At 40.2% G+C, this 12,970-nt stretch overlaps 1 protein-coding gene and 1 long non-coding RNA gene across 2 annotated transcripts in view; one reads left to right on the forward strand and one right to left on the reverse strand.

The window, feature by feature from the left end:
• Positions 1-2,568, reverse strand: part of LOC143366250 (uncharacterized) — an 81,353-nt gene extending 78,785 nt beyond the window's left edge. Inside the window, exon 1 of the long non-coding RNA XR_013084707.1 lies at positions 62-2,568. This is a non-coding gene — a long non-coding RNA (uncharacterized LOC143366250). The remainder of the gene's footprint in view (positions 1-61) is intronic.
• Positions 2,569-3,130: 562 nt separating this feature from the next.
• Hiw (MYC binding protein highwire) overlaps positions 3,131-12,970 on the forward strand; it is a 278,415-nt gene continuing 268,575 nt past the window's right edge. The window contains exons 1-30 of the mRNA XM_076807119.1: positions 3,131-3,582; positions 4,063-4,126; positions 4,195-4,434; positions 4,494-4,647; positions 4,716-4,918; positions 4,994-5,311; positions 5,392-5,559; positions 5,642-5,860; positions 5,943-6,144; positions 6,227-6,616; positions 6,687-6,852; positions 6,910-6,983; positions 7,064-7,177; positions 7,258-7,458; positions 7,531-7,727; positions 7,806-8,058; positions 8,133-8,576; positions 8,654-8,781; positions 8,843-9,069; positions 9,148-9,328; positions 9,404-9,593; positions 9,660-9,794; positions 9,880-10,022; positions 10,095-10,730; positions 10,807-11,074; positions 11,145-11,431; positions 11,515-11,840; positions 11,925-12,028; positions 12,102-12,311; positions 12,451-12,595. Of these exons, the coding sequence (XP_076663234.1) occupies positions 3,401-3,582; positions 4,063-4,126; positions 4,195-4,434; positions 4,494-4,647; positions 4,716-4,918; positions 4,994-5,311; positions 5,392-5,559; positions 5,642-5,860; positions 5,943-6,144; positions 6,227-6,616; positions 6,687-6,852; positions 6,910-6,983; positions 7,064-7,177; positions 7,258-7,458; positions 7,531-7,727; positions 7,806-8,058; positions 8,133-8,576; positions 8,654-8,781; positions 8,843-9,069; positions 9,148-9,328; positions 9,404-9,593; positions 9,660-9,794; positions 9,880-10,022; positions 10,095-10,730; positions 10,807-11,074; positions 11,145-11,431; positions 11,515-11,840; positions 11,925-12,028; positions 12,102-12,311; positions 12,451-12,595 (6,569 nt within the window). The 5' untranslated portion in view covers positions 3,131-3,400. The remainder of the gene's footprint in view (positions 3,583-4,062; positions 4,127-4,194; positions 4,435-4,493; positions 4,648-4,715; positions 4,919-4,993; positions 5,312-5,391; positions 5,560-5,641; positions 5,861-5,942; positions 6,145-6,226; positions 6,617-6,686; positions 6,853-6,909; positions 6,984-7,063; positions 7,178-7,257; positions 7,459-7,530; positions 7,728-7,805; positions 8,059-8,132; positions 8,577-8,653; positions 8,782-8,842; positions 9,070-9,147; positions 9,329-9,403; positions 9,594-9,659; positions 9,795-9,879; positions 10,023-10,094; positions 10,731-10,806; positions 11,075-11,144; positions 11,432-11,514; positions 11,841-11,924; positions 12,029-12,101; positions 12,312-12,450; positions 12,596-12,970) is intronic.

Genomic DNA, 12,970 nt, shown 5'->3' on the forward strand with positions numbered 1-12,970 from the left:
TCCGACGCGAATACAGGTATAGGCTTTAATTACGATATCGACAAAATATAGGATCACAGACGAGGTATAGAATAGACCTATCAAGCAATGTATTTTTGTGTTGCCGGTTTGGGGGGTCCTAGGACCACCTTACCATTTTAGTGTCGCATGCATCGTTACCGGTGAAGTCTTAAAACAGATCGTAACGCTACGCGTGGTAGGAACTAGAATTAAGCACGAGTAAAACTAGGTTGTGTTTTGAGAGCCAAAGCCCGCGATTTACAAATGTTTCTGTTAGAGTAACAATTTAAAAATCGTCTTATGAACATATTTCGTTCAACGGAAGAGAACGGAGGAAGAAAATAAAACGATATCACATTCGTCTTTTAACCTTGCTGTCCTATTCCGGTTTATTTAACGCAAAACAAATTTATTTAACATACAAATTTATATAAACAACAACATCATTTGTGGAAGACATGCTTTCATGATGTAACGTGGAATACCTCGCAAAGGAATTGTAACTTGGTATATTTTCAATAAGATGCTGGCAGAGAGGACTTTAAAAATTGTCAAAAACCCATCAGTTCGAGTAGCTCGCTGAAATATTCCAACTTGCACTTATCCTTTCACTGTACTCGTGTTCTGGGATCCGGTAGGAACAATCGAATAACATTTCAAGTTCCATATCTAGAGACGCGGTAGCGTCTCGACGCCAAGTACATGAAAGACACCCTGTATATCGACTGTGTCGCTACCGCTATCATTTACTCGTCGCAGAGCTATTCCAGCCTAACCTGAAACTTATTTCATTAATATCTCATCACGCCTGCAATATTTTCTAAATTTAAAGGCATTTTTCTTATGTAAACCGCATATAAGCTTTCGAATAAGACCAAACTCAATAAAATCGGTCCATGCATGACAGAGATATCGTAATATCGTCTCATGAATCCGTCGAAATCGGTAAGATTTTTCTTCTGATTCTTCTTCTCCAGTCAAAATTTCGTCAACATAATACGTATACGCGTTACACGCACACCTTCAGCCAAAAAAAAACCAACACATGTTTCGTTCGTCGACTCTCGGTACGCGTTACACGCACACCTTCAGCCAACAGAAACTAACACATGTTTCGTTCGTCAATTGCTATCTCCACTATGCAATCTACTCCAAATTTTGACAGCTTACCGTCAAGTTATAACCAAGTTATAAACATGTTATTACAAATATATATCGTTGTACCATTGAATTGCAACCAAAATGCAGTCTCAAATACAAGGTAAGTTGCCGAAATTAAAATTGCGACATGTTTGAATTTCATCAAACTGTTTTTTTATTTGTAACTAAACTGAGGATTTTATGTATATATAGATAATCGAAGCGTAAAATGATGCTGTGACTGGGATTTATCCTTAATACTGTCCAATCGCTTCAAGTCTGTATATATGACAAAAAATCTAATCACTTCGAACATGATTCAAAGCTTAAAACTCTTGAAAGTCTTGAATGTTTAAAGTCTTGATACGTCTTGAAAGTCTTGATCATCTTGGAAGTCTTCAAAATCCTGATATGTTTGACCGATGAAGACGATCAAGACTTTGTCTCTGTCTTTGTATGTGATTATACTTAAAATTGTAATTGTAATTAAATAAATAAAATAAATTCTTATCAAGTTATTTTGAAAGCTATTTAGTTGGTTAAATTTATATTACACGTAACCAGTACCGTTTGAAGACGTCTTTAAAATGCCTTTGTGCTATCTGGGAAGCTACTTGAATTGAAATAATTACTCAAATCTCTTCAAGGTAATTGAAAAGCAACAAACTACTCGTATCATTCCAAACTATTCGATTAACCAAGTACTTGGCTCGCTTCGAAAAAAAAAGAATTTTACTCGGTTTAAATTTCAAGTACTTGAACTTTTTAAGTATTTAGCAGCTCTATTATTTATCCACTCTTACTCGACCGTAATAGCGGAACACGTAGCTCGCTTAATTGATGAAGACTAAAAACACTAATAGTATAACAGGTGCAGCACGCATGCAACATTTCACACACTTTAGAGTAGTTCATGAGTTAGACGCTGTTGATGAGTAGGGGACGCTAAATTCAGTTCTCAAATTACAGGTCGGTAACACAGTTTCGCTGAAGACACAAACCTCCATAAACCCTAACCTAGAACTACACACTTGACCGCAAATACTGAAACAAATATACAAAAACTGTACAAAAACATTATGCGAGCTGTATAAAAACTAAATGAAAACAATATAAAAACTGTATAAAACCTGTTTGCAAACATTCGGTCAAAAACATCGAAACAAATGCATCTGTTTTTTGTTTTCCGTTGTTCTGGAAGCATTCATAAACATTTGTATGCATGGAGATCTAATTAGGCTTTACGTGTTCAATCTATCCATACTTCGTGGATGGTTTAGGTTATTTAGACAGCGGTTACAATCCCTGGTTTCCTTTAACTAATCTCTAAAATAACACACAGATGTCTTAAAAACATTTTAAACGCTTCTTCTAGACCTAACCAAAACGTTTTAAAAACGTGTTACAATCGCCTGTTTCGGACGTAACCAAAGCGTACTTGGATGTTTTGGAAACGTTTGCAAAATACGTTTTTAAAACGTATGCAAAATACGTTTTTAAAACGCCTTCTGAACGTTTCCTGTACGTTTTCTGGACGTTTCCAAAACGTACAGGAAACGTTTTAAAACCGTCCATTTTCACAAATCAAGTTATGGACGTTCAGACATAAAATGTACGTAAAATGTACGTTTTCAACACGTCCTGTGCTATCTGGGTATACATGCACATGTTTTACATTTCGCAAATAAAATAATTTGTGCATTGTTAGCATTGTATTTAAAAAATGACAATTATGTTTATTTAAGTATAAGAGAAATATATAATCAATTATACCTAGTATGCTTTTTATACTCTATATTACTTTTGTTGCCAGACGAATTAATATAAGACAAACTTCTCGTAGAATATGCAGACGAAACATGTTATCTTTATGTTCTTGCACAACAATAATATAAGGAGTTTGAATTTGTATTTATGATATACATGACATTCAGTAAATTTACGTGGTTAATAGAAATGTAAATACCAACGAAAGTGTTTATTTGAAGCATGACCGCCATATCGAAGGGTAATCTGCTTTAAAATGATAGTGTATATCGAAAGAGTCGAAATCGCAAGCCACTCGCGGCCCGTCTGGTACTTTCAAGACGAATTTCTTACATACATCAAAGACGGATCCTCGGCCGTTTTCGAATATTACAAGAATAATACGCTATTAAGTCGGCCGTTGCCCGTGAATTTGCAGCGGCGGGTTAAACAAATAAACACTTCGATACAAATTATCGAATGGCCCCTTTTATAAACCGTGCGATGCAATCACATGGGGAAGGCAGGAGAATGTCAACGATCAATAGTAGTATTACGAAAATGGATTGGTGATTCGTACGTTGAGAATTTTGTGCACAACATGGTGTCTGGGGACCACGACAGGTTGCCGCCCGAGCCGCAGAATTACGTGAAATGTTTTTACGACCTCTTCAAAAGCATCGCCGAGGCACAGAGGTTCGAAACCCGTATAACCTCCTTTAAGCTTTGTTTACTTGACGCTTTTGGCGGTGACTTCATCTGTCATTTATCAAGCTCAACAATTATCATAGAAATCCCGATGACTTAAGCCTATTCTTATTCAACACGTCGATTGGCGTAAAAAAATCTAGGAAAATCTATGATAATCCACTTATGTTTCCAAAGTAACCTAAAATAGTTTGTTTATTAAAATTCATGTATGCTCAAGGGATTGTCAGTTTGACAGCTCCCGTCTAAATAGCACACCGACCTCCTGGGCACATTATATTTAACATTTTCGATTGTTTATTCTCGGTAGATTCATAAAAACATGTAATTAGAGACTAAACATATAATTGAAATAATTAGACACTAATAAGGATAATCTAATACATTTTAAATACATTTGGAAGTATCTGCGAGTAAGATTTCTCCTGTTGTATGGAAGCTTTATGTAGCAGAAATTTTTATTTCCAGAAGTAGAGAGGAATGGAGAAAATGTAAAAAAAGTAAATCTGTACGAAAGAGAGACAAAAAAAAGGTATTCATTCGTTCTACCATTGGACGCTTTTTGTAATGAGATTTAACTGGTGTTCTCAATATTTACAGATTGATTTAAACGGGGATTTAAATTATAATAATCCACCAGAAATAGAATTATCTTGCAATGCCTCCGCGTTCGCTGTATTCGCTAGCGTTAGGAGCGCTATTTTGGAGAGATATGCTAGGACAACAAATGAAGTATATAGAGCATCAAACTGCAATTCTCCGCCACCAGAGCTTAATGAAACTATTGATACAGAAAGTGACGAGGAAGATAGGATATCGACTATACAGAGTTTACCAAAGGTAATATCGTGCGCGTCTCGTGCATAACCGATGTGATATATAAATCCAAGTATTTTCAGATTGTAGGTATCGGTTTAAGAAGCGTTTTTACATTGATGCGGGAAAGTAGAACAATTGAACCTCTTTTATGCACAAAAGCACTATCAGCTTTACTGGATATATTACAAGGACAACTTCCCGAAGGCCTCAAATCTGAACCAGACGATGTTATTGGTAAAGCATATAACATTCTCTTTCAGTACATTGCGATTCTCGTTCTGAAAACTTGTATTTCCTTATAGATCCACTCTTCGACCTGCTGTTGGACCTTGCAACTTCGCACGGCCCTGAATCAGCAGCAGCGAATGACGGCAGTCATTTGACTGCTGTCGCTTGTGCATGTTTATTGAGTCTTGTGGTCGTTAGAGGTGATACCGGCCGTTTACTGGCAGCGATAGCTGCGTTACTCATGTGTCCCAGAGCGTTAGCAGTTCAAAATATCCAAGTAAATAGTCTTTCGAGTTCATAGTGATCTGTTGCAGCTTCTCGACGGATTTGTATTACAGCTTCTACGTTTTAGATGCCATGTGTATTGACATCCTTACAAAGAAGCGTACAAGCTGTTTTACTTGGAAAACTTGCACGACCAGACTGGATTACATATGGAGTTCCTAAATGTTCTAAGATTTATACCTCTACGCTTAAGTTACCAAATGAAATAAATAATATAATATTGAATGGAAGGAGTTTTGTGAGTGATGGAAAGTACCTGTATCTACATACAAGTAGAGGATTATTAAAGATTGGCAGTGGCCATGGCGGAACCATTTGGGGTCACGTATACATTCAGAAGGCGGATTTTTATCCGACAGAGACGGGTTGGCTTGGTTACGCAAATGTCAGTTAATTACGAACCTTTAATTTATTAACATGCGAGAGGCATCCTCATCGATACTGAATTCTGTTTTTTCTTTTCAGAGTACATTATATTTTAAATGTACACCCAGGAAACAAAGTGAATTATTGATTATCGATGCAGAAACTCTTGTAGTCACAGGAATTGCGGTTTTAGAGGGTCGTGATTGGTCGTCTTCTGTTATGTTCTCGGACGGTGAATGTCTGGGAATGATAACAGCTGGAAAAGATGTTAGTTATCGACGTTGTTAATTAGTTTTCTTACAATTTCCAATACTCGGCGAGACCAATTCTATCTTCTTAATTTGAACAGGATGGTTTTGTGGTCAGAACAATAAACACTTTAAGTAATCCAGTAACAGTCGCATCAGAGTTGCCATTAAAATTAGCAAGAAAGTACGTGGACGTTTTTGGATATGCCGCGTTTGATGAAGAGCAAGCCGTTCATACGTTAAATCCGGGCTGCGACGATGAAATTGTCACGGTTGCAGCAGGAAAGGAATTCGCTTTGCTGAAAACTGTGTCTTCAAAAGTAAATAGCAATCTGTTTCTCAGTATGGCGAAGCAGAAAATTGTATTCGAATGTGAAATTTATCTCGCATCGTGTGTTAAAGGTGCTGTATAGCGGGAAAGGCAGTTGTCTTGGTATGAAAAGTAATACAAGGCCTAACAGATGGGTAGAACTGAGCCTTGGGAAAGGACCAAGACTCGTCAATTTCGCAGCTGGTCATGACGGACAGCATGTCGTTATGATTATGGAAGATGGTTCGGTTCTGTTCGCTGGCACTGCCCGGCGCGGAGAAGATGGCGATAATAGTGAGTACACCGTGAGATTCGAATATAAAATCCATGTGATTTGCAATTTTACATGAAACCGACGTGTACTCTTTATTTTCAGATAAAGCTCGTCGACAACTTAAGCCAGTTAAACCGAAAAAGATAGCAAAGGTAGAAGGGCAGTTTGTCGTAGACGCTGCCTGCAATAACGGATCGACGGCTTTGGTCACAAAAGAGGGTTCTTTATTGATGTTCGGCAAAGATACATTGCACAGCGATCCGGTTTCAGGAGTGGTCACTGATCTCAAAGATGTCTGCGTTGTTCACGTCTCGTTAGGAAAGGCTCATGCCGCGGCATTAACTAACAAAGGTCACCTGTACACATTCGGAATTAACAATAAAGGACAGTGCGGTAGAGATTTCACAACGGTCCACGCCGTTAATAAGGATACCACGGTGGTTGCTATGGAAATGGGCACAGCGGAAGACGAGCTTTTAGTGACCGAAGAAGGTAGTTACGCGCAGAACAGCTTCATTTATTGCTTCTAATGCAAGCAATTAATACTTCTATATCTACTTAGATGGTGCAGAACCTTCGGAAGACTGGGAAGACACGAAAAGGATGTGCCTTCCGGGACAACATCAGTGGAGGCACCGAGTTTGTATGATTTGCACAGTATGCCGGGAATGCACCGGTTACAGTATATCGTGCTTGAGCACTATACGTCCAGATCGGAACCCAGGCCAGTAAGTGTCTCGAGTATGTCTTACGTAGAACGAGAAATTAAGTCCACCTGTTTTCAGGGAATGTGGATGTGGCGAAGGTGACAGTGGATGCGCGGAATGCGGATGTTGTCGCACTTGCGCCAGAAAAAGTTGTAATGGCAATATAAAATTTAATCCTAAATTGGTCTGTTGACATTAACTGTATTCTCACGCATGTCGTATCGCATTTTAGGTAGAACGGGTTCGAATTTCCGAGAATATTTACAAAGACGATTGGGAGCAATAAGGCAGAGGCAGAGAACCAAGGCAGGCCCGAGTACAGCGAAGTATCGACTAAAAATTAAAGGTTTGTGAAATAGTTATATCGTAGTGCAGCGATAGTAGTTACGCAGAATTTAATATAACACTCAATTGTGTGCGAAATAGCTGGGCCAAGCGTGGCGCAGAAAAGTTCTGCTGGGAAGATGGCATTGGGATTGAGTAGTAACTTAATGACTGAGGAAAGTGTTGGAGGAAGTGATATAGAACGAGGCGACGCAGCAAGAATTGCTAATATACCACCAGCTAGAGTTCCTATCCCCAGCGAGAGCCCTGTGGTTCAAGTAACGTGTGGATTGCATCACACAGGTAGCGTTCACGTCTTTTGTAACAAGTTCGCGAAATGCGATTTTAAAAGTTACATTATAATATCTTATGCAGTGGTGCTTTTACAAAGTGGAGAAGTTTATACATTTGGGAGCAATGTATATGGCCAATTAGGTGTGGGGGACGTAGTGGCACATGGTGGACCAGTTCTTGTGAAATTATCCGGAGTAGCTACACAGGTTGCTGCTGGAAGTAATCATACTGTTGTGCTTACATCAAAGGGCGAAGTGTTTACGTTCGGAGCTTACCAAGTTTGTATCTTTCTTAAAGTTACGATCACCATAGGACTTCAATTATAATATTCTTACATTTGCGTCTCTTATATATAGAAAGGACAGTTGGGTATGAATTGGTGGAACGGGCAAAACGAATCGTCAAATACTGTTTCGCAAGCTAGCCGTCGTTCCGATAGGACCCAGCCGTGGCATAGTTTTCCAAATATAGTTCCAAATATCGGTCCACGATGGGGCAGGCGAGCAACATGGATCGGTGCGACTGGAGATCAGACCTATGTCAAAATTGATGAAATAAATTCTATTAGTTTAACGAGGAGTACTGTTATGGCAAATAAAAACTGCATAAGTATGTTCCTTGTGAATCATCGTACCACCATTACCATGCTGCAGCTATGCTTAACTATGAAAAAATTGTTTCAGTTTTAATTCCACATCAAAATGATCACGCGAATTCCTGCAAATGTTTAGTCATAAGCAAAAGGGATGGCACGTGTAATAGTTACAGCGGGACAGATCAGGTCGACTTCAATAATTGTGCGACGTGCTTAGATCCCTTGTATAACGTAATCTGGACATTCAATCCGTCAAATAATGAAATAAGTTTATATAATATTATCTCAACGGAAGCTAGAACGATCCCTGGTTTGGAGGTTTCCATTCTGAGTCCAGGCTTGGCACTGCCGATAGTATCGAATTGTTTTGTAACGCGTTCTCAAGCTGCAATGCATTTGCTGGGTTGTTTGGACACTCTGACACAAGCACAAGATGAAAGTTTGTGTATAATTGAGGAGAATGAATGCAACCAGGCAACACACGGCAAGGTTTACAGTCGCGAGGACTTTGTCACGGTTAATAGATTCGAAAGTGCGTGCAAAAGAGATAAACGAATCAAATAGGTAATCTGCTCCTTTAACTAGTTTATATTAAATATATATTTCTAGGTCACGGCGGTGGTTGGGGCTATTCCGCTCATTCAATCGAGGCTATCAGATTTATGCCTGATACTGACATTTTACTTGGTGGATACGGCTTATTCGGAGGTCGAGGAGAATATACGGCAAAAATAAAAGTAAATATCAATTCGTAAAACCTAATATTTTAATATGTTATTTTTACAAATTTTTTTTTAGCTTTTTGATATTGGAATGGATGGAGGAGACCAAGAGAATGATGGTGAGCTTTTGGCAGAATCGGAGGAAATACCATACGAATGTGGACCGAGGCAAAAATACTCACTCTTATTTGACGAACCGATCGCTTTGCAAGCAAACAGGTGGTACGTTGCATGGGCCAAAATCAGTGGCCCTTCCAGCGACTGTGGATCTGGTGGTCAAGGAATGGTCACGGCAGAGGATCAGTTAGTAAAGCTAATCATTTCTACTGCAACTAGACGAAATTTAGAATATAGTATAATCTTTATGATTTACACTTTTAGAGTAATGTTTTATTTCAAATCGTCAAAAAGATCTAATAATGGGACGGATGTGAACGCTGGGCAGATTCCACAGTTATTGTACCGCGTTGTTACACCGGAGAATCAAACTCCTAACAGGCAAAGGGATCACATCGAACCCGTTTATGTATTGAAAAGAGATTTCAGTAGAACAGTCACCAAAGTATGCATTTACTTGTTTAACATTGTACTTGATTAAACACCGGAGATGTTATTTCCTGTAATGTATGTTTTCCAGGAATGTTTTCAGTCATTGATATCTCTTCTCCAATGGAGCTGGAATACATTAAAAGCTGCATTAAACGATAACGTGGTTCATACCACTTCCCCTTCACACGCCTTACTTGAAATGGAACGTTTGGTTTATATTAGTAAAGCTACTCTACGGTTACTTAGAACTTACACCAATGAAATTTATCCAAATCAAGGTACGTAGCGAATCTTATCCCAAATATTGTATCTTATTTTAACACAATCTTACTAATGATTTGCAGTCGGCAAGAAAACTCCACCCGAGTCGGTGCGCCTGGCGGAATGCATTGGCGAAGTGCGTGCGCTGTTACATCAAATTTTATCCGATACCGTGCCATTAAATACAAAAAGTAAAGGAAAAACGCGGTCAAGTAAAAGTAAGTTCGATATACTTCTATGTTTTTCTACTTGAATTTGTGTCTTACATCGTGATATCGAAACATAAATAACATCGTTCAACAGGTGCTTGTGCCATAAACAATAAGCTGACGAGTAGTATACTACACGAATGTCATACAACATTCGTAGCCTGTTACCATGCATTTTATCCCACGGCGTATTTAAAGTGGACTAGTCTCTGTGAACTATTATCTGAAGTGGATAGAGTAAGTACCTCTTAACCGCCTTATAAGCAGAAATATATCGTTACATAATCTGACGCCTGTGATAATTCGCAGGATCAAGGAAGGACTACGAAAGATGAACTGTTGTCAGCGGTTCTGGCCTCGTTGTGCAATCCTACCATCCGTCTTCGATGTACATTTCCGATTTTAAATAATATTATGGATAGTAGCGACAGCATAAAGCTGCAGCTTAGCCTGTCCGACAATACAGGCTTATTAATGACGAATTCCACGGAGAACCACCAGTATCCGATTTTAGTCGAGCAGATCAGTTACAAGTCTCAAGTGGAGAGTTCCGGCAAAGAGACTTTAACTTGGACATTCCGCGATGTTCTCGATAGGCTGTTGGACCTGATTCTAGTCCCCGTGAAGAAAAGTCTTTGCAGAGAGAAGACTCAATCGCTGCCAGATTTGGTCCTTCATTGCTGTTATTTGTTGGCACGGGTTATAGCCGAATTAGCGGTGCAATCTAGCGGTAACGAGGATGAGATTCAAGCTGCTTGCGGCCGACTTATGTACACTACACCTTCGAGATTCACTCGAGTGAATCAGACGAGATCGTGGAACACTGGTAATGGTTCTCCAGACGCGATTTGCTTCTCGGTTGATCGACCTGGTATCGTTATCGCTGGAGTGGGCATCTACGGAGGTGTTGGAGTGTACGACTATGAATTGGAGCTACTCGACGATGTGAGTGCCACTGTCTTTTAATCGTCGACGTAACTTAAATAACGACGCGAATATTATTACGTTATACGTTTTACAGCAAAATAACACTGGCAATGATCCATCTCACACCCAACGGTGGAGTAGCTTGGACTTCACGCGCGGCTCCTTCGGGCCAGATGATTGCGTTAACGACATGGTAGAATTAAAATTTGATAAACCCGTGCCCATTAAGGAGAATGTAAAGTATGCTATCAGACTAAGAAACCGCGGCGGGCGTACAAGTAATGGCGACGGTGGCCTGAGCGTTGTCAAAGGACCGGATGGATCAACTTTTACTTTCACGGCTTGCTCCCTCAGCTTCAACGGTATGTTCTTAACAGTGAAATAACGTCTCTTCCGTTTAAGAAAATATCACAATACGTTTTATCCGTACAGGCACGACGCAAACCAGAGGTCAAATACCACACATCCTCTATTACTCAAACCCCCAAGATTCTGAAGGCCAACCTACGAGCAAAGCTATGGCCGAAGTGCAAGCACGGAAGTGTACTCTTGCAATGACAGCAACGATAATCCAACGGTCCAATGAAATTCTGGCACTGGCAAGAGAAAGGGCAGAGGAAGTTGTAGCCACTGAAGTCCTCGGGAATGCGGCATTTGTAACTACTCTTTTGCCATTGGTTATGGCGCATATCAGCCCTTTGGCCACATCAGATCCGAGGGTAACTACCATTATCTTCGTATAATAATAACTACGAATACGTAATTTTGAAATCCGGTTCTGAACAATTATATTCCTCCTCAGAGCGGAGTACAGGTTCTCACGTTAATACAAGAGATGCTTCCCCACGTTGCGGCACTTAACTTACTATCTACAATGGGATCGTTTCAAATGCCTCAACACATTGAACTTCAGTCCCATGCTCCTCCACCCGCCACGACTAGCCATCACTATACCTGGCTGGAAAGCGATCACCCTTATAAACCTGCTACGGTATCCCACTACAGAGTCACGTTTCCGGATACGGTGAAATGGTTAACCATTGAATTCACGGCAGAGTGTGGTACCGCGCAGCCAGAAGATTATTTGCAACTCTACATTCCAAATATAATTTCAAAGGCTCACACGGGGTAACTAGAATTAGTTTACGTTACATCGAACTTCCACAGGAGGGAGAATGTAATTAAGCCGTTTATTTGACGCTGTTTCAGAAGGCCCGTAAACACGACGGTGGAGGATACACCTTTGCACTGGCCTGTGCTACATAAACTGAGCAACGTGCAAAGCCAATGGCCTCAAAGCGCGGTCGTGTTACCAGGTAGATATCCTTTGCGGCACAGTTTAAGCATTACGATTAACATTGTAATTAACCGACATGCTTATTGTCTCAGGGAACGAAGTAATATTCTCACTGGAGACTGCGTCGGATTACATGAAAAACGACAGAGCAGTTACATATGGTTTTAAGTGTCTGGTTATTGGATACGAATGGATAACTTCGGGGAACGGTTTGAGGAATGTAGAAACTGAATTGTCGTTCCTTGGCGGAGCCTGTGCCGCTAGCCTAATGAAGAAGAACCTCGCCCTGCCGGCTGTGTGTAGTACGTATCATTATTTAATTTATACGAATCATTCTCATAGCGTTCCAATGCTTCGGAATTAATATGCATTCTCTTGAAAATGCTCATTCGCACGTGCTATTTGTTTCGGCGTCTAATGAGTCTGTGGGCACGCTTGCAGACGAAGAAGTGGAAGAGGATTTGGAGGCGATGCAAGAGACCGCGAAGAGAATTTTCTCCATGCACTCGACGTTGCTCGGACGAGGATTTGCCCTGGCATCACCACCTACCGTCTCCCAGGCTCTCGACGGCGTTCTTCCATTCAGGTGAGTGCTAAATTGTAACGCTTGACTCTGCACGATCTGTAGTCGGTAAAGGAATGGGACTGAAAAGGAAGGGTGCCGTCGTTGGTAACGCCAGCATTACCTTACTCGTCGAATGTTGTTTTACTCGACGAACAAAACGCGTTTGTTACAAACATCACAATTTTTTTTGCTCATATCGGTTCCATTCCGGTATCACTCTGCTAAAAGTAGATTGGTAGATAGGTGAAACCGGCGGTGCGGTAAAACCACTAAAAATGAAGCGTTTCTGCTTATCAGTTGAACATACAACGGTGACTAATTCACGAATCTGTATACACGGTGTCGCGCAATTAATAGTAGAAGCGAGAAGGTGGTGATTCTAGATGAGAAGAAAAA

Source organism: Andrena cerasifolii, chromosome 1, assembly GCF_050908995.1.
Source record: "Andrena cerasifolii isolate SP2316 chromosome 1, iyAndCera1_principal, whole genome shotgun sequence".
Classification (NCBI taxonomy): domain Eukaryota; kingdom Metazoa; phylum Arthropoda; class Insecta; order Hymenoptera; family Andrenidae; genus Andrena; species Andrena cerasifolii.